This window comes from Paroedura picta, chromosome 11 (genome assembly GCF_049243985.1).
Source record: "Paroedura picta isolate Pp20150507F chromosome 11, Ppicta_v3.0, whole genome shotgun sequence".
Classification (NCBI taxonomy): Eukaryota; Metazoa; Chordata; class Lepidosauria; order Squamata; family Gekkonidae; genus Paroedura; species Paroedura picta.
The window spans coordinates 46,384,118-46,408,123 of NC_135379.1; the positions used below are offsets into that span (position 1 = coordinate 46,384,118).

General features: G+C 40.8%; 1 protein-coding gene across 6 annotated transcripts in view; it reads right to left on the bottom strand.

The window, feature by feature from the left end:
• The window catches only part of GOLGA4 (golgin A4), a 58,112-nt gene that overhangs the window by 16,547 nt on the left and 17,559 nt on the right, over positions 1–24,006 (bottom strand). For 4 of the 6 annotated variants that reach the window (XM_077303897.1, XM_077303903.1, XM_077303898.1 and 1 more), the window contains 9 exons: positions 22,149–22,247; positions 21,162–21,300; positions 18,237–18,424; positions 15,704–15,787; positions 14,923–15,070; positions 9,353–9,531; positions 8,676–8,807; positions 7,276–7,431; positions 1,753–5,993 (listed from right to left, as the gene is read on the bottom strand). In XM_077303897.1, coding sequence (XP_077160012.1) covers positions 1,753–5,993; positions 7,276–7,431; positions 8,676–8,807; positions 9,353–9,531; positions 14,923–15,070; positions 15,704–15,787; positions 18,237–18,424; positions 21,162–21,300; positions 22,149–22,247 — 5,366 coding nt within the window. Of the gene's footprint in view, positions 1–1,752; positions 5,994–7,275; positions 7,432–8,675; positions 8,808–9,352; positions 9,532–13,155; positions 13,362–14,922; positions 15,071–15,703; positions 15,788–18,236; positions 18,425–21,130; positions 21,301–22,148; positions 22,248–24,006 lie in introns of those variants that run through there. The other 2 variants (XM_077303900.1, XM_077303901.1) reach the window with 2 other exon arrangements.

The window sequence follows — 24,006 nt, forward strand, 5'->3', positions numbered from 1 at the left end:
AGGCCAGATCCTGAAGATGAAACTTAAATACTTTGGCCACCTCATGAGAAGGAAGGACTCCCTGGAGAAGAGCCTAATGCTGGGAGCGATTGAGGGCAAAAGAAGAAGGGGACGACAGAGAATGAAGTGGCTGGATGGAGTCACTGAAGCGGTTGATGTGAACTTAAATGGACTTCGGGGAATGGTAGAGGACAGGAAGGCCTGGAGGATCATTGTCCATGGGGTCATGATGGGTCGGACACGACTTCGCACCTAACAACAACACCACCAATATCCAAGTTTAGTCTTTTCTTTGACATTCAGTGTCTAAATAATTATTAATGACTGCCAGGTACAGGTATTGAATGTGAACTTTCACATAAGTGAGTTCACCTAAATACAACAGCTGCATTCTAAACAAAAGAGCCAAAGCCCTCGGTTTTATTACTGGCAAATAACTGGCATCATGGTTTTATTAAATAGTCTTCCCAGTTCCTCTGCCCTTCTCATCCAATGCCAAAACTGCAAACCAGGAAATCTTCAATTAACTTCTTGATAAAGTGTTTGATTTGGTTGTCACAACAAGTTGTGGTTGATTGAAGACATCTTGGGTTGCCATTTCCATGCTACCCTCAAGGAAAGATGGGGGGGGGGGAGAAACATGAACATCTGAAGTTCTGGCTTATTCTCAAACAGGTAGGTATAAGGTCTAAAAACAGCTCTGGATGCCCGGGATTTCTCTTGCCTGCTCCAGGAGACACTATCCCACCTGCCCCAGCACACAGGGTGCAGGAGCACTCCAACACGCTGCGGACATGCAAAGAGCCCTAGAAAAGGGCCAGCGATGCCACCACAGACAGGCCAGCCAGAAAACACCCCCAAAGCCCCAGAAAGTCAGGCAATGAAAACACATACAGACAGTCCTTGCTGGGAAAAGAGCTGGGGAAGCTGGAACAAGAAATAAAGCTCCCGCAAGACATACCCACAGAAAGAGGAGGGGCAAGAGACATCTGGGCAACAGAATCAGCCCCTTAATGGTAGGAAGAGCAGCCCCCCAGCTCCAACAGACAGACCTCAAGCTACCACACCCGTCCCTGCCCCAACAACTGCACAGGCTGGGAGGGTGAGGCTGTAGACACACATCTGGCGGCCCAAAGGCCTGAACCACCCAGCACCCTGCCTGCTGTTGGATGCAGTTGCAACCGCCCTTTAAAACCTCAGAGGATGAAATACGGGGGCAGAGGCACAGGAGACAACTGGGTATAAAAAGAGGGGTAAGGGAAGCACTAGGGGTCAGATGCAAGAAGGAGAGCAGATGACTGATGGAGGAGAAAGAGAGACAGCAAGAGAGAAAGAGAAGACTGAGTGATGGAAGGAAGGAAAGCAACACCAGAGAGTGGAAGAGGGAAATGGCATGAGAACGGTGAGGAAAAGTTGGAGGCCCAAGGGAGCCAAAGGAAGGGAGATGCAGGGCCAATGGGAGGTGCTGCACCCTTTGAAGGATCCCAAGGTCTTCACATCTCCAAACTTGTATAAATTTAGGACCACAATTACACAATGACCAGCTTTCCATGACATTGACTGCAAATGTCAAAAACTGTTATGCTGATCTTTTTATTATAAATTGCCTTCCTGCAATTATCATTTAAGCTTTTCCTTCTTCAATGCCACGTTAAGAGCTCCAGTTTTATAACACAGTAGAATTTTACTATTTATACAAATGGCTACTGATCATTTAAAAAGGATTAATGGGCCTGGATAACTCAAACTTACTTTAGTTTCTGCTCCATTTCTTCTAACGATTCTTTTTTTATTATCTCCAGCTCTTGCTGATGCTCCTTTCGCAAAATCCGCAGATCCTTCTGCAGTTTATTCATGTCTTTGCTGTGCTTCTTTTTCTCCCGTTCAGCCTCTTCCAGTTTAGCTAACAAATCCTTTTGCTGGCTTCTCAAATCATCAAGCAGTTTCTGAAGTTCATGCCCTGACTGCGCCTTTTCATTTGTGCTTTCTTCCAAAGCTTTAATAAGGTCACTTTTTTCATCAACCTGCTGCTGCAATCCTTGCAATTTCTCTTCATATTCTGAAGTCATCTTTCCTAGCTCAGCCTTGTATAAGTCTTTCTCCCTTGCTAAATCATCACTGAAGCTGCTTATCTTTTTTTGCAAGGCCTGCCTCTCTTCTTCTGTTTCTCGCAGCTTTTTTTGCAAATCTTCAATCATGTTCTCCATCTCTTGCCGATTTTGTTCTTTGGTTTCTAGTTCTTCTTGGATACGTACCAAGTCGCAGCTGTCCTTTGTATGTTGTTCAATTAATGAATTGTGTTTCTTAATTTGCTCCTCAAGTTCCTGCTGAAGTTTTTCAATTTTGATGTGGTCATCTTGGTTCTTTCTAAGGAGTTCCTCTAGCTGTTTCTGAGCTTCTAGCTCTGGTGTATTACTAGTCTTTTGTTCCCCATTGTATGTCTGCAGAAGTTTCTCCTTTTCCCATAAATCATTTTGTAGAATGTTCATTTTTAATTCATACATCTGTTGCATGTTCTCCAGTGCATGCAATTTGTCTTGCTCTGTAGAAACTTTTATGGTTTCCACCTTCTGTATCATCTCTTTTTCTAACACAGAGGAATCTTCAGTTGATTTAAGTCTTTCTTCTAATGATGTAATTTTGTTTTCTTTCTCCTGCAGTTTTTGCATTAAGGGCTCAATTTCTCGTCTATGCATCTGTTCCTTTTCTTCCATTTGAGATGTCAACTGTTTCTTGATAGAACCAATTCTTTGTTCAGCCTTTTTTTTCAGTTCTGCTGTTTTCATATTTGTTTCTGAAATAAGCCTCTCTTCTAAAGCCTTTAATTCTTCTACTTTGCTTTTAATGAGTGCACTATTTGTTTGTTCAAATTCTCTTGATGTTTTCTCAAAGTCAACTTCCATGGCCACCTTTTTCTTTTCAAGATCCAGTAACTTATTTTGCATTTCTTTAAGACTATTATCCTTTTCTTCAACTGCCGCTTCAACCTGTTGAAGTTGGTGTGCCAATTCCTGCTGCTTAATCTCATTCTGCTCACTGTGCCTTTTGAGTTCCTCCATCAATGAATCGTTTTCTGCTGTTTTCCGAGTGATATGTTCCTCAAGCTCAGCAATTTTTGCTGTATGGATTTTTAGCTCAGCAACCATATCAGATTCTTCCTTCTCTCTTCTCATTTGCTTTTGATCCATCAAACCCTTCATATGTTCTAAATTCTTGGTTTGTTTATCTACCTCTTCCTTGACTCTGTTCAGCTCCTCCTCTTTCTCACTAGCTTGGTTATTCATTAACTCCAGCTTATTATGCAACTCCTTAATTGTACTATGGTTCTGTGTAAATCTTGACTGTGCTTTCTTCTTCCACTCTGACATTTTGTTCATCCAGTGATCTACCTGTTCGAGTGCAGCTGCTTTTTCTTGATTTAGTGTATCAATTTTGATGGACAATTCTTGCACCTCATTCAATAACTGCAGTCGATTCTCTTTATGTTGTTTGTTTAACAATGCTACAGAAGCATCTTTTTCACTTAAGCTATTTTCTAGTTTGAGGTTTAACTCACTGACAAGTTTATTCAGATCAGCAATCTCCAACTTCTTCTCATTGATTTCCTCCTTCAGACTGGTGGCAGCATTAATATTCTCCGACAATTCTCTCTTCAGTTGTGCGATATATGCTTCCTTCTCTATTGCTGCTTGCCGTTGATGCTCTCCTTCTTTTTTCAACTGCTCTTTCTCTGCTACAAGCCCTTCAATATCCACCCTCATGGAACACAACAGGCTTTCCTTTTCTTGCAAGTGCTCTTTCAATTTTTGCAAAGTATCACAGTTCTCAGTTACTTGCTTAAGCTGAGTTTCCAGTTCAGGGATTTTACTGGTTTTGACTAAAATTGATTCTTTTAGTTTGGTTGCCTGATGTTGACAATGTGCAACTCTAGCAATTACCGTAGACATTTTTTCACTGAATTTTTCAATCATTTCATTGGCTTTTGTTTGCAATAAAGCTTCTGCTTTCTGCTGGTAATCCTCTAATTGTATGGTGATATCCCTTACAAGATTATCAAAGGCAGCTTTTTTCCCCTGAAGCTCTACACTGGTATCCTCAATTTTTCTCTTATACTCCTCATGTTCTTTAAAATGAGAGGACTCCAAAGACTGACATTTCTCTTCAGACGTTTTCAACCTGTCTGCCAATTCACTGACTTTAGCCTTCTCTTTGTCTCCCATTGCTTTTACTTCACTTAGCTGTTCCTGAAGTGCTTCCTTCTCTTTCAAAGTCAGACTAAAGTCATCCTTGAGTTTTCCAAGTTGTGCTTTGAGATCATGATCTTTTTGCGTCAAAGCAACCACTTCAGCTAATGTTTGCTGTAGCTTTTCTTGCAGTTCATTCAGAGATTGCTCCTTCTTTGCCTGCTCATCTTTCAACCGGATGATCTCTACACTAAACCCTTCTTTCTCTGCGGTGAGAGTAGCCAGTTTCTGTTTCAAGTCTCCCACTTCCTGTTGTTTTTCCTGAAGTTCCAATTCATGTTTTTCCTGAAGCTCCTCAGCCTGCTGACTCAGCTTCTTTTCCCAGGATTGGACAATTTCTTCCAGCTCTTGTCTGTGAGTTTCTGCCAGACTTTCTAGCTGCTCTTTCTGATTCACCTCCAGTTTTGACACAGCATCATTGATTCCAGCTGAGCTGGCATGAGCCATTTCCAGCATTTTTGAATTGAATTGCTTTTCTTTCTGACTGAGCTCCAACTGTTTGTTTTTAATCTCCTTTTTCAGATTTGCTTCCTGGTCTGAAAGCTTTTTCTTAAATTTCTCATGCATCTGTTTTTCTTTCTCCTTAACGTTCTCTGCTTGTATCTCTTGATGCTTTAATTTGTTTTCATATTCACTCTTTAAAGCCCTAATTTCCTCCTCTTTGGCTGATAAGTGCTGCTCAAGTTTATTAATTTGTTGATTCAGGAGCCCCTTAATTTGTTCAAGCTCATTTTCTTTATTTGCAAAACAAGTCTTTGCCTGATCAACCTTTTCTCTCAGCTCTTTTAACTGGGATTCATACTGTTCGGTTAGAGAAGTGACTTTCTGTGTATTTTCTCTCTTTTGCTCTTCTAGCTCACATTTCAAATTATCTACCTGAGACATCCAAGAGTCTAAATCAGCCTTGACTCCATTCATTTGAGATTCCGTTTTTACCACCTGTTCTTCAAGATGAGATTTTTCAGTATTGACATCTGCCAGTTTTTGTTGCAGTGTCGTTAACTGATGTTCATAGGCACTTGTCTGTTCTCTTGCGCTGTCAGCAGTGGATTGACGAAGAATATCAAGTTCTGTAGACAACCCCTTGCATTCAGTTTCAGCTTTTCCTACAGATTCCTTCAGTTCTTTTACTTGCATTTCCAATTCCAGTTGGAGTTTCTCTTTGGCTTCCAAAAGTAGCTTGAGTTGAATTATTTCTTCTTGAAATGTTTTTTCAACTCCTTCATGGTCTTTAAAGATAGTTTCAATTTGTTTCTGATGGTGATTCCTCTGTTGCTCCAACTTGGCCTCAAACTCTTGCCGCCCTTTGTCTGCATCAGCTTTTAATGCTGATAGGTCTCCTTCAAGAGTCTGACGGATTTTTAGTGCTTCTGATAACTCAGAAGATAGGGCTTCTAGCTCCGTCTGCTTCACATCAAGTTTTTCTAAAGTCTTCTCATTCATTTCTTTTATATGGGCATGAAACACGGCCTCTTTCTCTTTCAACATTTTAGTTACTTCTTCACATTGCCTTTTCAGCTCCTCCATTTCCGCCTGCTGCCGCCTGCTTAATGCATCAAGCTTCTCAGCCCAAAGTTGCTCCTGTTGCTGCTTCACATACTCCAGCTCTTCTCTTTGTTTTTCAGCTGAGGCAGTGGTTTCCTTAGCGTGTTTGTTTTGTTCTGATTCTACTTGAGCAGCCAATTCCTCCGGCTGGCTTTTGTAATGTTGTGAATCTTTTGCTAGAGAACTTTCCAACTCAAGAATTCTCTGTTAAAAAAATGTTAGTTTAAACATAGAGTGAATATAATGTTCATGAATTAAAATTTATGATTAACTTGAAAAGATACAGTTACAGAAGATGTATCCTACTTCTGTAAGAGTTACAGTTTTAAATATTTTGGCACTACCCAGCCAAAATCAAGCATTTTTAAACTCCTGCTGACTTCAATGAGTGAGTTAAACATATAGGCAGCCCTCTTCAACTGAAATCAAGGGGATTCAAAGTCCAGCTTTGGCTGCACAATCCTTTTACAGACAAGTGAAGAAAGACTGCATCCAGACTAAATTTTCCAACTGGCTTCTGCCCATTCCTAGTTAAACAAGGATATCCCAATCTGCATGCACCAGAATGTCTCTGAGACACACTGTTATTCACTCGGATATAAGGGAGTGGCAGGTTACAGGGTATGAGTGATAGGGTTGTGAGTATCCTGCACAGTGCAGGGGGTTGGACTAGATGACCCAGGAGGCCCCTTCCAACTCTATGATTCTATGAAACTACAACTAACATGGCACATTGCTTTCAACCTGAGATTCTCTCAAACAGATAAGAATGCCCCCCTAAATGGAATAAAAGCACACTGTGGAAATCTTGGAGAATCATCACAAATCAGGTGATCCACCTGCGTGACACCCTTCACTATGGCCTTTATTCATTAGATTCTAAGAAATATAATGAAATTGGCTATCTTTTGTTGCAGCAACCAGATCACTGGAGAAAAGGTCACAATGAAATATTGAATTAGATCAGGTTCCTTGAGGAGAGAAACTAATGAAGGAAATACCTTTGAGAAGAGATATAATTACACAGCTGACTTGCCCCAACATTCACAGTGATAATTAATATAGGGTTAATGTTCACATACATAAGCCTCATATGGCATTTTGTAGCCTAGCTCATAAAGGCAAGTGGGAGAAGAGGAAAAGAGAAAGGGTAAGGTAAATAATGACAGATCAGATCACTCTCCTGCTACTACGCAACACATAGTATCACCATGTTGGGCGCTGCTCAGAAAAGACAGTTAATGAAATACTAAAGTGGAAGCAACTCTGAGTAGGATAGTACACCGTACTTTTCTGCTTTCTGCCTCAGGAGACTCTTTGGGATCCCAAAAACTACCAGCAAAACTCTCACCATGTCCTTTGAGCATTCTGAGAAGTTTCCCATTCACTTCTCAACAGAATTATTTTATATGCATACCCTTTATAGGCACTTCTAGATTTTAATCTAGCGAAGTAAAAAAAAAAAAAACTCAAGTATTTTACTCACAGTTTTGAAAGTCTCTACTTCTTGTTGCATGTCTTCAAGTTTTTTGTCACATTCCAATTGAACTGCTTTTTTCTGTAATTCTAATTCTTCTAAGGCTAATGATCCTTGTTGTTCTTTTTCATGTATGAACTGTAAATGTTCACTCTGACACTTTTTCTATGGAAAGAATTTGGTTTTATTTATTCTTTTATATTAGAGAACCTTCTATATTACCAATAAGAAAGTTAAGCAAAACTATCAGTGTTTTTACTCTTGTTCATATCCACATTTTTAGAACAAAGCACAAAATGACTGTTCCTGATACTAGTTGATTGAAATCCTAGCAATAATCTCATAGTTGTGAAAGTGAACTGGTAACCTTAAATTACTTGAAGATTAACTATTCTACTGGTTCAAACTAATTTCACACAGGATCCTTTATAAGAAACAGGTGTATATTTGGAGGCTAATCTGCTGACCATTCGCTAGTCTATATATATGAAGGGTATGTAGCAACAGGAACCTGGTGGGGAAGGGCAGCTTCAGTGTTATCAATCCGTGGGCTTCCCCTACTGCAACCTTACGTATCCATGTGGATGCAAACATCTTCATTCTAAATTACATGAAAGGGGGGTTTATCAAAAGAGAATTAGATCTACAATGGTAAACAGTCACCCAACATGAACAGGACTACAGATAACATACTGCATTTTCAGAGGCTGCTGAGTCCCCCCAGGTGACAACTCAGCTGGCTAAGTTTTGTGCCGCCACCATAAAAATCCAACACTCTAAAGCAGCACAGTTTTAAGTTCTATTTTATGATCTGTTTTAAATTGTATTACATTAAATGATCATATTTTCTTGGTCTCTTAAGTAATGACTGCATATAACTTAGTCTGAACAACTGTAATAAAGTTTGATTGATTGATTGATACTGCATTTTCAACTGGAGAATATGGTAAACAATTTGCACATTTAAAAAATCTAACATTATAGCCCACTCATTCCCCCAATCTAAAATTCATGTTTTAAACTGAGTTGTTTACTAGACCTCAAAAGAAAAGAAAATATTTAGTTATCTACCAAATATCGGCTCTCTGCCTATCTTCGCAGACAGAGATATGCCTTTAAAATAAATTATAGTACTTATTTTAAACAAAAACCTGCACCTTAATGCAGGGAAGTAAGTGGGTTATAAGGGCAAAATGCAGATGCTGAAATCTACAAACTATGCCAAAAGTTTGCAGCAATTCTCACTTTACACAGCAGACACATCTATACTGTATTTGCCATAGTCTAGATAGATTCCCTGATATAAGTTCACGTGTATTTTATACACAGAGTTCTTTCCTGGTCACCACAGCACAAGTGTTTAGGCAGGACACATCTCAATTTTGTGTAGACCCTTTAGACACACTTACAAGAGTTGTCTTGAGTTGTTCCTTGAATGCTTGCTCTTGAGCCCTTAATTTATTATTCAGAATCTGTTCTTTCTTAGCCAACTCATTTTTATGCAACTTCTCCAGTGCGGCAACTCGTTCTTCTGAGGATTTCTGTAATTTAAGTCAGAAATATAAGAATTCCAAGAAACAGAGTTATTGCTCAGATAATTAAGAGGAAAGCAATTGTAATTGTAACAAAAGAATCCTTGGACGGCTGTTCTGCACACAGATAAAACACTCCTTGATGCATTTTAAAAAGATAAACCCAAAAGAGTCCCAATTAAGACAGAAATATTAGTCTTCCCAGTACATTCAAACTAAGTACTTGCTTCTGAATAAACGTTATTACGATTCTGCTCTATGTTCCATGAGGCATGCTCCAAATCACACAACATTGCAGCCTCAGCAAGTTAGCTCCCAACAGGGCTTAATTCCTTTTATTCAAACAATTCTAACTGCTCCTTAGTTATGTAACAGAGCAAGCATTATGTTACTTCACAGTCTACTCTGAATAATATTGGAAGGCTGAATTGTCAAAGATGCTGTATCCCCCCTTTATTCTCTCACTGGCAAGGGGAGACTGAGTTCTGTTACAGCATTAATATGTATTTACCGAATAGTTATCATTTATATTCCAATTAAGCCTTAGCATTTACCTTCATAATGTTAACCACCTCCTGCTTCACCTTTGTTAACTCTTGTTGAAGGCTCACACGCTCCTCCTCGCTTGCTTTTTCAACCACCTTAATCCTGTCATCCATTTCCGCTTGTAACTTCTTGCGTGCTTCTTCAGTCCTCTGGGCTGTACTCAGAGCCTTCTCTAGCTCTTCAAATGCTGTGCAAGAGGAGAAACAGGAGAGTATAGATATATAAATAACACAGTACAAGATAGGCACAGAAATCAGTTCTTCAGTGAGCAGACCCTGTCCTTGCTAAAATACCTACAAAGAACAAATTGTGAAGTCACCCTGGACCTTAGAAGATGCTGCATTTGCCCTCATGTTCCCCAATAAACTCAACAATCAAGCATCTAAATGATACTTTCAGTTTAGTGGGGTTTTTAAAAAAAATTCTCAATTGTGCCTTTTAAGGGACTAGACAAGAATGCAAAGTGAAGGATGTCATTCACCAGCAATTTGTTTCTACTCAAACTAATGTTGGGTTAACAGTTCTCCAGAATCAACCAAGCAAAGAATGATTGGAATGTCAGCCCTATGATACCCTAAGAGCAGTTTTATCCCATAAGAATTCAGAACAGAATGTAACTCTATTGCAACGTGCCTGCTGTAGCACATCTCCGCTTTCAAAACTGTCAAACAGGTAACTGCAGGAGAATGACTACTATGTATTCACACAAAAATTAAGAAGAACATATCTGGCAAATTTTATTAAGAGTCTGGTCCTTGGCACAGGAAATCTTTAAACTGTGACTCTTAAAGTCACTTTTCAAAGTTAAATTTCTTTCAGGTCCCCACTTGAAAAAGTAAATTGCCAGAAAAGCTGCCTGGGAATAAGTACAGAATATGGCTATGAAATACTCTCTTTATGTTAAATAACTGTTACATAACATTTGGCCCTAATTGGCTGATGAGGGGGATACCCAGGAGTAGCATGGGGGCTATTTTGGGCTGCAGCAGGATGGGGAGGTGAGAAAGTTGCACCCATGGGCAGCAATTCCTTCTCCGGCAGCAACACCCTAATGGATCCAAGCGATTGTGTCAGAGTCATGGGGAGCTTTCTGCCGGTGGGAGCAGTCTCTGCAGCCAGAGGAAGGCTCCACACTGTGTCAAGTGGTGTTATAGGATAAAACCTATTGATTCCACACAAAGTACTTCAATAGGCAAATGTATATTGATTATATTGACTACATTTAGAATCTGCCATGTGACCTTAATGCCTAAATGATGGCACTGCCAATGTTAGCACAAACTCAGATACATTTTTCCCCATTTAAAGAAGTATTATCTATAGTTAATCGCTGTTCACTAGTTGCTGTTCCAGGGTGAGCAGGACACATAAGAAGGTGCTACTAGAAAAAAGTGGTGGGGAGAAGAGAACTCTTGGGAATACTGTATTTGGTAGAAGCTGTGTTCAAATGCAACATCGAGTTGTGCCCTTGAGGCCAATGCCAAAAGTTCAAGCTGTAACAAATTCCTGCATATTCCTGCTATGTCACCTTTGTCTTCTTATGGTGGAATAAAATAACAGGACTAGAGTTACCATCATTCTGCGTGGTGAGGTAGATTAAAAACAAAGTACACATTTATTCACACAGGCACAGTCCCCAGCTTCTACTAGATTTGACTACTCAAATGCAGTAACTCAGCACCATGCAACCACACTACCATATTTACAGGCACACAATACCAAAGAAGAAAGCGAAGCATGCAGAGAATGGGCAGAGAAGATGCATGAAAGCACAAGGATGCAGCACTTCACAGAAACACATTCGGTTGCCTAGAAGTAAAATTTTATGCATCTCAGGCAGTCTGACACAAAAGCAAAAACACAAGAGCATTTCTCTCCAAGGTGATCCATTCTAACACCAGCAATAAATGAATGAGGGTCCTCTTCCAGTTACACCTGCAGGTTTTCAAAGTCACCCCTTTATTATACTCAGTTGTTCTGTGGACATTCCAGAGCTATAAAATCAATCATGAAACAAAAATACGTAGTTCTTCCCTTTAATAGTATACTATAATAGTATACTATATCTTTTTTTTTAAGATGCCATAAACATTATATAATGTCTACTGCAGGAATAAAAAAAAACTTTTCCTATGTACCCTATGGTAAAAATCTACTAACTGAACATATTACCCGAAACACTAGCCTCTACCATACTGGTATACTGGTATACGTAGCAATGTTTCCTGGATTACCAAGTCAATAAATGTCTGTTTATACAGACAGTAACTGAAGTTTTTGGTTTATATTATTTCAGGGATGCAGATGTGATAAAATTCCTGCATATAGAAATGATTAGTTCAGAATCTCTCCCGTCAATATGATAGCTTCTATGTACCGAGAACCTTTCTTATGAAGAAGCAACCAATCACCTGCAACCTGAGGTGGTACGACACAAAAACAAGTTTATCACCTTGTGTATTTCTGTCAACCATCATTAGTCCTCAGCCTTTGTGATCAAAAATTAAGGAAAAGCATACTAGGTTTTAATTTGTTCAGGTAAGCTTACTCTCATGATAACATTTTATTTTCCTAGGTGGTCTAGACACAACATACAGAAGAATGGTATCTCTTCCTGGACAGTCTCCAAGATAATTTGCAAGTTTCTGAACACGCACAGCACATCAGAAGTAGAAACAGGTATGAACGACAAGCTTGTATCCTGTCACCTGCCACTGAAAAATAGAACAGCTTAGATGTAGCTGAGATTTGGCTGATTTTTGACTAACGGGGAGACAGGTTATGATTCTATTCCAACAAAAAGCTATGCTGTGACAGAATGTTGCTACCCAACATTGACAGTATGCCATGGAGATGAAGACAGCTAGGTATAAGAATGGCCTCCATAAATATGGAAGACATAAAAAGATTCTACAAAGTAGAATCTTGCATCTGTTCTAGAACGAGATATAGAGGCATAAGATGTATCTCATTTCCTTTTTATAATAGAAGCCCTTAAATGTCTCCCATAGTCTAGATCCTTGATTTGGCTCTTACCAGATGAACAATTCATTTGATTCAAAAAGCTTGCAAAAAGTTTTTTGGGGAGGAGGGCGGGAAAGCACACTAGACAGCTAGTATAACAGAAGTGTTTTTTCCCTCTTTTATGATCCCATACCACGTTAACAAGTGTTTAACATTTGGCACCATCTAGTGGTAAGCTAAATAATTCCATATGTAGCCAAATTTTAACAAATAGAAGAATATTTGTGTAGTCTTTTGTGACAGACAAACCCAAGTGCAGAATCCAGTTGTTCTACGTGCAGGAAACTATCTCATACTGCTCCTTTAACTTATTAGTTATTGCTTCTAAGCAGATCACATTCAAGAAACTTACACTAGTTCAGGAAAGCTTCAATAGTAATGCTCTGAATTCTTTGAACAAATATCTGAAGAAACTTTCCTAGGTTCATTATAGAGATCAGAAAGTTCTCGTTCTTCATATACTTGCACATACACAACTCAAACAATGTCAAGAGAAAGATGCAAGAACCAATTGTTTTACCAGGGCTCAGAGACTGATCAGCCTCAGGGGTGTTTGTAACGAAAACGTAAAATGTTGGCATTATCCCTGTCTTTAAATTGTGGAAACACCGAGATCATTACAAAATAGCAATTCCTTAAAAAAAAAGAAGATATTCAAAGGACTCCAATATTCCAAGTTACGTGGGGATTTTATGGAATAAAACATACTGCCTGAGAAGCACAGAATTTAACTTTGGAAAGTTGGCTGCAAGCAGCATGTTAGTGATGTAAGGAAGAGATCCCTTACCCCAATCCTGTTCATACAAGGCTTGGGAAAGGCACCGTGATTCACTTATTGGCATGTGTGGATGCACAAAAATAAGATCCTTTGTGAGATTTTAGTACATAGTGCTGATGGTCACAGAACAAGCATCTGCAATAATCACCTTACAAATAATCTGTTAAAAGTTTTATTCCATACATTTCCAGCGTTGCATTACATGTTTAAAAGATGAAAAGAACTTCTCCATCACATTGTACATTGGTATTGATACCCTAAACACAGTCACCCTAAACTCCAAAGCAGGGGTAAGTCAACCTGTGGTCCTCCAGATGTTCATGGACTACAATTCCCATGAGCCCCCGCCAGCATTGGCTGGCAGGGGCTCATGGGAATTGTAGTCCATGAACATCCGGAGGACCACAGGTTGACTACCCCTGCTCCAAAGCAAACAGGACTGTGACGTAACCAAATCACAGCAAGGAAAGATAGAAAAGAAAAATCTAAATATAATCCAATGTACAGAAATACTGTACTACTAAATGAAGCCAGTCATTAAAACTGAAAAGGAGCTATCAGAATTGTAATGTTTTAAAATTTAAAATTCTTTCTACAATAACTGACTTTTCAACATTCCTTCTTATCTTCCCCTCCTTTACCATCCCAATTGGTTTCCCCTGTAGTAGCACAAAGTCTGGAGACAAAGTCAGGAGACAGGATGTAGGAGAAAGTAGGAGAAACCCTGCATCCTCATGAATACACACGCCCTCCTCCTGACTCTGGAACAATTTCTTCCCTCTTTCCATGATTTCAAAGATGCATGCATGCCAAAGCAAACTATGAAGCTGTGGAGTTCACTTAATTTGTCTGAACCATAATTTGTGTTAGTGTCCCTGCAATGTGAAAGAAGGGTTAAATGCTCATAACGGGTGGGGGAGGCAGAGTACTTCAGAAAGAGAAGAGCAAAGTGCACTTTCTTAAGGCTAGCTCCTGATATGCAAAAGCCACTGCTTGGGAGATTGTATTCTGTCTTTACCAGGCCTCAATGAATCTTCCCCCATGCTCTTCATCTATCATGTCATCATGTCTGATATCAGGGCAGAATTTTAAACGGTTGCTGGCCAGTCTGCACTTCATGAGGCGTTCATTCCTCACAGCATTTTTGGGGGAAAAAATTCTTATTGGTAGCATTGCTATAAGCCAAGAATGGGTTAGCCACCCTAAAGCACTCATCATTCACAAGACTTAGTAGTCGAGTCTTACTGAACTAGTCCTTAGTCAGCTAATAAACTGGAGTACCTTTTTGATCTTGTTTTGGAGCACCTTGTTTCAAATGGTTTAAATCCTTACGGAGCATCCCACAACCCTTTTTGAACTTTCTGATTCCGGCATAAAAAGGGGGCGTGCTTGTTATGAATAGGCTCATGTTTTCAATGTAGCATGCTGGAGAGGATTCACTGGCCAGCCCATCACACCCTCTCTTATCTCTGCTTGTACTTCACATGCTCGCATTTCTAGACTAGCAAAGAGCGGTGTGGAAAGGAGAAGGGATGCTGCAGGCTTCAGCAAAACACACCACAAGGCTCTGACTACAATATGGGTTTGGAAGGCCACACAGACACCCCTGGACATCTACTCATTGCTCTTCAGGCACACAACCATGTCAATTATGATGGATGGGGCAAGTAAAGCTAATGGGATTGTTACAATGGCTGGTGACAGTGCAAACAAATAAGGCAGACCAACAAAAACCAGAGCCTATGCAAATAAGAGACAACTGGCCCAATCTCTTACCAGCTTTTTCCGATTTTTCTTTCTGTTCTTTTAATTCTTCACTTTGTGTAAGAACCTGCTTGATGTGAGCACGCAGCTGCGCAATCTCTTCCTCCTTCATTTCCAGTGTTTCGTGCATTTGTCGTTTTGTTTCTGCTATTACCATGCCCTATAGAATAGGTGATTACAGGCAGAAGTTCACTGTGTGAATATATACCTGTAAAAATTGAACTCAGAAACAGGATGCAAAGGCTGTTATGCAACCGTATTGCTTCTTTGTGGCTGTAGAACAAGAAGTATTGTGGAAGAGAAAGCACCAGCAAAAACTAGATGTGAAAATCGGAGGAGAAGGAAGAGGCATGTCACGGAGCTTAAAGTCTACAGCTTCAGTATGCGCATGCATGGTCCCATATCAATGCCAGGATATACCACAGAAGAATAAAATTATGATATTGCTTTCTGAAATCTGGTAAATCAACTGCACCATGCTAGTATGAACACTTTGTATTACATGTTGGAGATGCTGGACGTAACTTATACACCAATATGGTTACTGTAATGTACTAATAATTCTAGCCAACATATCCACATCCCATAATATATATTCTCAAATACAAACTGCCCTATGACGCTTTACATACTTGTATCAATATTAAGTTCACTAATTAAAAATGCTAGAAAAATCAACTGTTTTGAACAAGGATTACAAAAATTCATTGATTTCTCCAGACAGATTTGTATAAACTCTGCATTCACATCTGTATAAACACCTGGAAATTCAGAAATACATGATATTGCTTACTTTATCTTGTTCCAACTGCTCTATCGTGTTCTTTGCATCACGTAACTGAGTAATCAGTTTGGTCTTTTCAGTCATATGGAGATCCTAAGAGACGGAACAGAAGGAATTTAGCACAATATTCTTCCCTGAAGAATGCCCCCACCCCTTTCAGATTTGGGTATTTGTTACTGCATTAACCCACTACACAGTCTGTAGTACCTATACCGCACTACATGTGTTTATAATAGATGCTGATGATACAGAAAAGACTGAAGATACATTAATATGATTTCAAGAAGAAAAAAGTATCACAAACGTTGTGATCTTCATTGGGTCTTTAGGACCAAACTACATGTTAAATTTACAACGTAACTGCCAGAAGGACTTGCAGCCATATTGCAGCTGAGAACATGTTACAAGGGGAGGAGGGCTCCCCCCCCCCAAACATACACACCATTTTCCTGACTTAAGACACCCCAGGGGTTATTTGCACTGGAGGATCTGCGCATACACTGAGTGCTTGCATGCACAGCCCCTCAAGTAGGCAAATAATTTAGGGTCCAGAAAATGATGTGTGGGGGGAGGACATGTCATGGTCCCAATCCAAATCAGACCCCTACAGTACTTCTAAATTGATGTCCCATAAGAAGCTTGCATCTGACGTTCTGCTGCAAGTCCCTGAAGCAATCATATGGTAAATGTAGTTTGGCGGCTTACCTTCCCTTTCCTCTCCTCACAACAGACACCCTTGTGAGGTAGGTGAGGCTGAGAGAGCCCTGATTTTACTGAAGAAGAGTTGGTTCTTATATGTTGCTTTTCTCTACCCAAAGGAGTCTCCAAGCGGCTTACATTCGCCTTTCCTCTCCCCACAACAGACACCCTGTGAAGGAGGGGAGGCTGAGAGAGCCATGATATTACTGCTTGGTCAGAACAGCTTTATCAGTGCTGTGGCAAGCTGCTGGCTGCATGTGGAGGAGGAGCAGGGAATCAAACCCGGCTTCCCAGATTAGAAGCCACTGCTCCTAACCACTACACCAAGCTGGCTCTCAGTTAGTATGTGATGGTGGTATCAGTGTTGTGCCAGTGAAGATTCCATCGCTACAGAGCACTGATGACAGTTGTGAAAAGCAGTTGGCTTTGCTCCATTGCTGGAGACCTGCTTAGAGAAGCCAGACTGCTCGTGGTTTCCTATTATGGTCAAGATGAGAGAAGGGAATGTAACAGAAATGGTAACCATGTCTGGATAGATGTGCAGGGGATTCCATGTTGTCTTGGGGGCCCTATTTATAGCTTTACCACCTTGTTTTGTAGTATGTTAAGTCCAATGACTAAGTTCCTTCAAATCCCTTTAAGAAATATGTCAGTTCATCCTGATTCTTATTATCCTTCAATGAATTTCTGTTTTCATTTTATATCTGTGTGAAAAGAAGTCTGAGAGGAAGTTGTGTGTTTGTCATGCCTATGACCATTCTAGTCTGCTATGTAACAGAGTCAAATAAAATTGGGACCCTTCTTGTTAAAACCAGGAGAGGGAGAAAAAACAAAGTGTTTGCACCTCCCATAAATCAAAATCTTGGTTGAAGAAGAGGAAAAAATGGCCAGTGGAAAAAGTGAATTTGACAGCGTTAAATCCTGGTGAGGTTGCTTCTCAAGCTCTACCCCCAAATCCCCAGGAGAGAGTGGCAACTTAGAGCCTGAGGGGACGGTGAAAGAAAGTTAAAAGGCTTCAGGGCAGGCCCTTTATCTTATCCATGGTAACCTCTCTTGAGAATTGGTGCAGCTACCTTGGTGGCTTTGTGAGGGCAGAAAGATCAGATATATATTTTGTAAAATAAATAAGTACACCAAGTTCAGAATGAGTTTGTCACAGACAGTTAAGTGATAGCAACTGCGACTGGCTGGAATATACTATTAAACTCACTTCAAAACATATAGCAGCTGAAAACCTGATATGCTTCCCACTAAAACTAGTATAAGGATCAATGCCCGTAGGGAAAATGGCTGCTTAGACACGATAGACGACGTAACATCGTACTCCACGGAGGTCCCGTCCCTCCCCTCCCTCCCCAAATCCTGACGTTTCCTGCTTCTACTCCCCAAATATCCAGAAATTTCCCATCCTGGAGTTAGCTATCCTAGTAGAATCAGACCTGGATATACTCCCTCAACATTGTACAAGAGCAATACTCACTAGATTCAATACAAATAAAGTTGTACAAAGATCAGAGGAGATCTGCTGAAGGGGTCTAGTCTTGCTCATCAGCCTTCATGATAACATTTAACAGTAAAAACAAAACTTCATAAACAAGTAATCCTGCAACAGCATACAGCTTCGGAAAATTTATACATCTTTGAGGATACAACAGCGCAACATAGCTTGCACTACTATCTCCAAAAAGATCCTTATTTATTTTATTTATTCATGTAATTTATGTAAATACATAAATGGTAGCACAATAATTTAGAAAGAGTTTCTGCAGCACATTTATGCATAATTTCCTCCAACAACTATTGCTGCAAGACTTGATAGAAGCAAGAGCAATTCCCCCTATACCTTTATTTTCTCTAGCTCCTGAAGTCTCTCATCTAGTTGCTCTTGCAGTGCTTCTTTCTCATTGATTAACTGCGCCGAGCGCTCTTTGTGCATTCGAATGGTTTCTTTACATCGATGGAGAAGATTCTCTTGACGTTTTACTCTCTGCGTTAGACTTTCTAGTATTTTACTAGAATCACCATCACCACCTGCAAAAAAACCCAGAAACGTAGATGTTGCTCAAAAACATGCAGCCTGCACATACCGCAAAAGAGTGCATGGGTTTGCCAGCAGTAAAGGCGCTGGAGGGGGAGGGGATACCAATTGTACAAGCTGGTGCTTCCATACGGAGACTGTACATATGGTCTTTATTGTTTGCACAATCACAAATGCGCTTCCATTTAGTAAGCTCTGTAGCACTAAAGCCTAGGCCATATGCTTAGCAGCAACACATTATCACCCACAAGACTGCCAGACTGTTGACAGGCTGGTGACCTGGCAGGAATTGTGGAGTAGCACTGATTACATGTGAACTGCCAAATGTAGAAACCATGCAGCAAACAACAGAACTAGTATATATTTCAATACCAAAGTTTTCTACAAGTAGTTCTAAATAGGGTATTAAAATACCATAGATTTTAAAAGAACATTTATTCGGAAAGAAAGCTTGAAAATCTTTTCCAGGGCTGAGATGTTTCCTTTGCATAAAACAGGGCAGAAAATTCTATAGAGGGATGCTTACTAAAAGCTCCTGTTAATAAGAAAATGTGAAATGAAGGAATCATTCCATAAGATTCTAACATAAATACAACAAAATGGAAGTACTCATACACATATAGCGTAAAAGTAGATAATCTTTATCCATTGGTTCCTATATATATTTGCAAAACAGCTTCGGGGGACGAACTGTCCGGCTGTCCAAGTTGGAATAGGGCCAATCAGGGTGCAGCCAGCTGAACCCTGATTGGCCATGCCCATACAGCTCCCGCCCTCCTTCACCAAGCCCTCACCCCTCGCCTCAGAGACGTGCCTGGCTGCTAGAGCCAGACATGTCTGTGACTCCCCGCCACTCCACGACCTTGCAGGGCCTCAGGTAAGAGTTCCGGCCGCCGGGGCGGGGGAAGGAAGAAGGGAGTGCTTCTCCGGGGCCGGGAAGGACACCCGGCGCCTGTGTATTCTGGCCGCTGGGAGGGCACTTCTACGGGGCCAGGGAACACACTGGGGGCCCAGAGGCAGCTCTCCGCTGGTGCGCTTGGCGGGGAGGGGCCTTGCAGCTGGCCCTGGACCCGGGAAGGCCCTTTGAAGCATTGCAGACGCAGCGAAAGGCCTTCCCAGCCCTAGGGCAGCTCTCCGCCACTGCGAGCAGCCGGGAAGGGCCTTGCTGCTGCCCCTGGCCACAAACGTCGGCAAAGGCACCATTGATGGGCTTCTGCACCTGGATTCTTCCCAAAACGTATCGATATGAGCTCGGATGGGGGGGGGGAGGACTGCCACCGTCGCCCCCCTTTCAAACCCCCCCAGATTAACCGTTCACTTCCCCACGGTGAGACTGGAGACATCCAGGCGCGAAAAACTTTCTTTCTGCTTACAAAAGGATGTCTGGGGAGGAAGTGGTAGAGCCGGTCAAGGCTGTGCGTGCCCCCAAAAGCCAGAAAGCGGCCGGGAAGCCTGGAGAACAGGAGGCAGCAGGGAAAGACAGGCGGAGAAACAACCCCCTTTACGCTGCCCAGAGCGCGCCCGTCTGGCAGCCTCTCCTTTCCTCCCTGGGCGTCCGGGCCTTGCATGGAGAATGAACAGTCACCAACGGCCACTTGCCCGGTGACGGCAGCAGCGGCAGCAGCCTCTTGTGTGGGGCCCTCCCGAGCTGGCTTGGCTGCATGGGCCAGGAGGCGGAGCTGCACGCGCGGAGCACACTGGGCACAAGCTGCGCTGCGGATCTGAGCCTGAACCAAAGGCGGTGGCGGCAAGGCCCCACGCCTGACATCACCACTGCTCCTGCTGCCCAGTCTCGGGGCCTTCCTTGCAAGCCAGGCTGCCCGCCCACCCGCTCGGGGCAGGAAGCCTTCCCTACTGCTGAGTTCGCCCTCCACTGCGGCATGGCCCCAGCCAAAGCAGACTTTCCAGGCCCAAGGGCGCCTTGGCTTGGCCAGCCAAAGCGAGGGGGGGCAGGTCTAGAGATGCCCCCGGCCCCACGCTTGCCATTAATTTCTCTGCACTAATAAAAAAGGAGGAGAGGCCCTAAAGACTGTTGAGAGAGGCTACAATGCACTGGCTGTTCTGATGGCACATTCCGCTTAGGTGGGATACGGCCCTTTCTGTGCATATATTTTGCTGTCACTCACGGGGAAAACTGCGTACCAAATCGAGCCCCATCAGGTGTGGAGTAGCCCCTCCATTCCACACTTTGGCTCTCTTAAAATGATGGTGAGATGCTCTAGCATTGTAGGTCTGAAGGAAGTTTATTTTATTTATTACTACACTCAAAGCCACAAAAGGTAAGCTGGGTAGGGGCCCTTCTCCTTCCTTTCAAAGCCCATTTAGAACATAAAAGGGCTTTCAGGCTAGTTATTCTATAATATACACAATTCCATTATGTTGTATAACAAATGCAATCTGAAACCCACATATTTTTAATCTGGAATAATAATTAATACAAAAGGTAGAATTCATCAACTGATTCTTTCAGCACTTAACCTATTTCTTATCATTCAGCAGATGCTACAAATTCTTCCAATTTATTCAGAATTTCATAATCAAAACAATACAATTAAATATTCCTTAGTTCATAAAGGAATATTTGTTCCGTATCTATGACACTAACAAAAAGAAACGTAATACCATCAAAGTAGATGGTTCATATAAATTTTTCCTAATGCTGAAGTGATACAAATACAAACAGACTTTATTAAACATACCTAATTTGAAGAGAGACAGACATGAACCTACCAGGACTCCCTGGTTGTAGGGTATTTTCTGTATCTATATCTTTTGCCAGACTCTGAACTTGTGGTTGCGTCTGAACATTTGGCTCAGGAATTTCAATACTTATTTGGCCATTCTGTAGTCGTTGTTTAAGCAGTGACACCTGCAAAAGCATCAGTTTCATTAACGCAAAATAATATTTATCTACTCAGACAATGTTATACATGTATATTTTTACCTCAGGCTTTTATTTGGAAAAATTCACAAATCACTACTCTTGTCTACATGGCTCTGAAGTAAAAACTGGACTTGGACTGTAGAATCAGCATTGTAAATATAAATATAAAGTTGTTACCTAGCACAGATAGATGGTTAATATTTTAAGACCAGGGGAATGTTTAACCTGTTTTTAAACCTTAAGTTTAAACAGTTCCACAGAGCCTGCAAAAGGGAGGTCTTCCGTCAGGCTTTTTGAATTCAATCACTTCCCATTGGCCCCTGACCCCCACCCTCCCATGAGAACCACAACAAACATGTCCATCCCACGGGGCTGTCAGTATGTTACAGTTAAATGGACGTTCTCACCATGTTTGTTCCATTATTTTATTGTTTTCCTGTTATGACTGTATCATTAATGTTCAATTTATCAAGTTATTTGTACTGTTTATCTCCAGTTCCATGTAAACTGCCCCGAGCCTCAGGGGAGGGCAGTATATAAATATAATAAATGAATAAATAAATCAGCCTTCTGCTATCATGAAAGCAAAAAATAAGGAACCCCAGTAGATACATGGAAGCCTTAAAGGGACCCTCTGGATGTACCCATGTTTTTTAAGAAGCGCATTAACTTTCAAAGTGACAAAGTACTGTTATTACAAGCCAGCTCCCAAAAGAAAAAGATAAAAGCCAAAAGCACCCTAAGTCATCAATAAAATAACTATGTAATCTATCCACAAAGGAAAAACCAATATGTATTGTTCTTCTGGACTGTTTGGGGACCATCTCTCTTGCCTGAGTCTGCAGGACACTGATGAGTTGGTCTTTTTCTTCTAATGAAGCATCAAACTCTTCCTGAAGATGTTTCTTGGCCTGTTGATCCATCTGGAGTTCCTAAGAAACCACAAAGAATTTTGTAAGCATTTCTAATAAATAATAACAAAACAATTACTATTGGGCCCCCTTCCAGTGTTATTTATATGCCTTACATTTAATTTTATCATTTTAACTGTATTTTTAATTGCTAACATGTTTTATGTTTGCCACCTTATGGGTCCTGATCAGCTGGAAAGGCAGCATAAAAATGTTTTAAATGAATTAAATAATTTAAATATATAAAACAACATTAAGGTGAAACGGAAAACACAGATGCACCTTTTAAAAAAGGATTCTTCCCATCAGGGGCAAATTTGTGCACAGTTTAAATGCTATAAAACAAACATGCATGTTCCCTGTCATCACAGTCCTTACTAGAGGGCCCACTGCTTTCACTACAACTGATATTCCTTCTTCTTGTTCCCCTCCTTCACACTGTGATCTAAGTTTGTTCTCTTGTTGAAGTACAGTCATGATCCTATCCTTTTCATCAGCCCACTCTCTCCTCCCATTACAGGTCTCAGTTCTGGGATTCACCCTCAGCCATTCACGTTCCAGACATCCTAACAAGGAAAAAGTTCATAATTCCATATTGGCAGGTATCAATTTCAGTATTTGCTAAGCTCCTCCCAGATTCTCCACAAATGCAGAGGTGAGAATAGGGTAACCATTCCACTAGTACAAGGATGAGTACCTCACAGTAGGACAGAGCAATGACAAAAAAAAGACAATTTTTGTGATGAAAAATAAACTATGTGCTTCAAGAAATAAAGATGGCTGACCCCCAAAAGCATAGGAATATCCATGAAAACTCCATTAGGTAAGAATTATACTGAGAACTTCTGCAATAAAAATAATTTTGTTAGAAAATAATATTGATGCAGAAAAAAGGAGGTCCATAAAGACTCTGCATAATGGGGGAGGGGGAACAACTTCTGTAATTCAGAATAACTTTGTTCCAAAAAGAATATGAGTGCATTAAAAAAAATCACCTCTACAAAGATTGAAGATGTTGAAGTCTTAGTATGAACCTTACATTAGGTCCAATAATTAACCTAATTTTATAAGAACAGGGTTTCCAATAGAGATATAGGTTCTCTGGGAAAATCTACATTGGAAATTTTTCTTCCAATTTAAATAAATGTTAGCAAAAATGAGATCAATATGCTATGTAAAAGCCTGGACCATGAACAAACCCAGGAGGAGCTTTGAACTTACAGCTTACTCAATGGGATCTACTAGGATGTAAATGGGATCTGCTACCAGTATTTGTATTGTGATTTTATTGTATCTTGTTAGGTTTTATGACTGTATGTAAACCGCCACGAGCCAGCAAGACCTGGGAGTGGCGTTTAACATAAATAAATTTGTCCATGCTTCATTTCCCACATTTAACCCATCTAGTGTAATTGATCTGCAGCACAGCAGATTTGGCAGCTAAACAGACTACATTCAGAGATGTACAGTATAGATTTTCCATGGAAAAATATAGAATCGGAACATTTTGAAAAATTTTCCAACCCACAACAGTAGTTGCAGAAATTGTTGGGCTTACAACTGAAGCACCTGTGAGCAACAGGACTCAAATGTCAGCATACTGAGAAAGGGTTAAAAATTGGCAGTTGGGCATTTTAGTCAGTTAGTCTGAGCAGGTCAAAGTTGATAGAAGGCTAAGGTGCTGTTAATTTGATGCAGCTGTGGATTAACACCTTTGTATAGGTATCAATGTCTTTGATTCAGGGCCTCTGTCTGAGTAACTGAGCATAAAAACCTATTA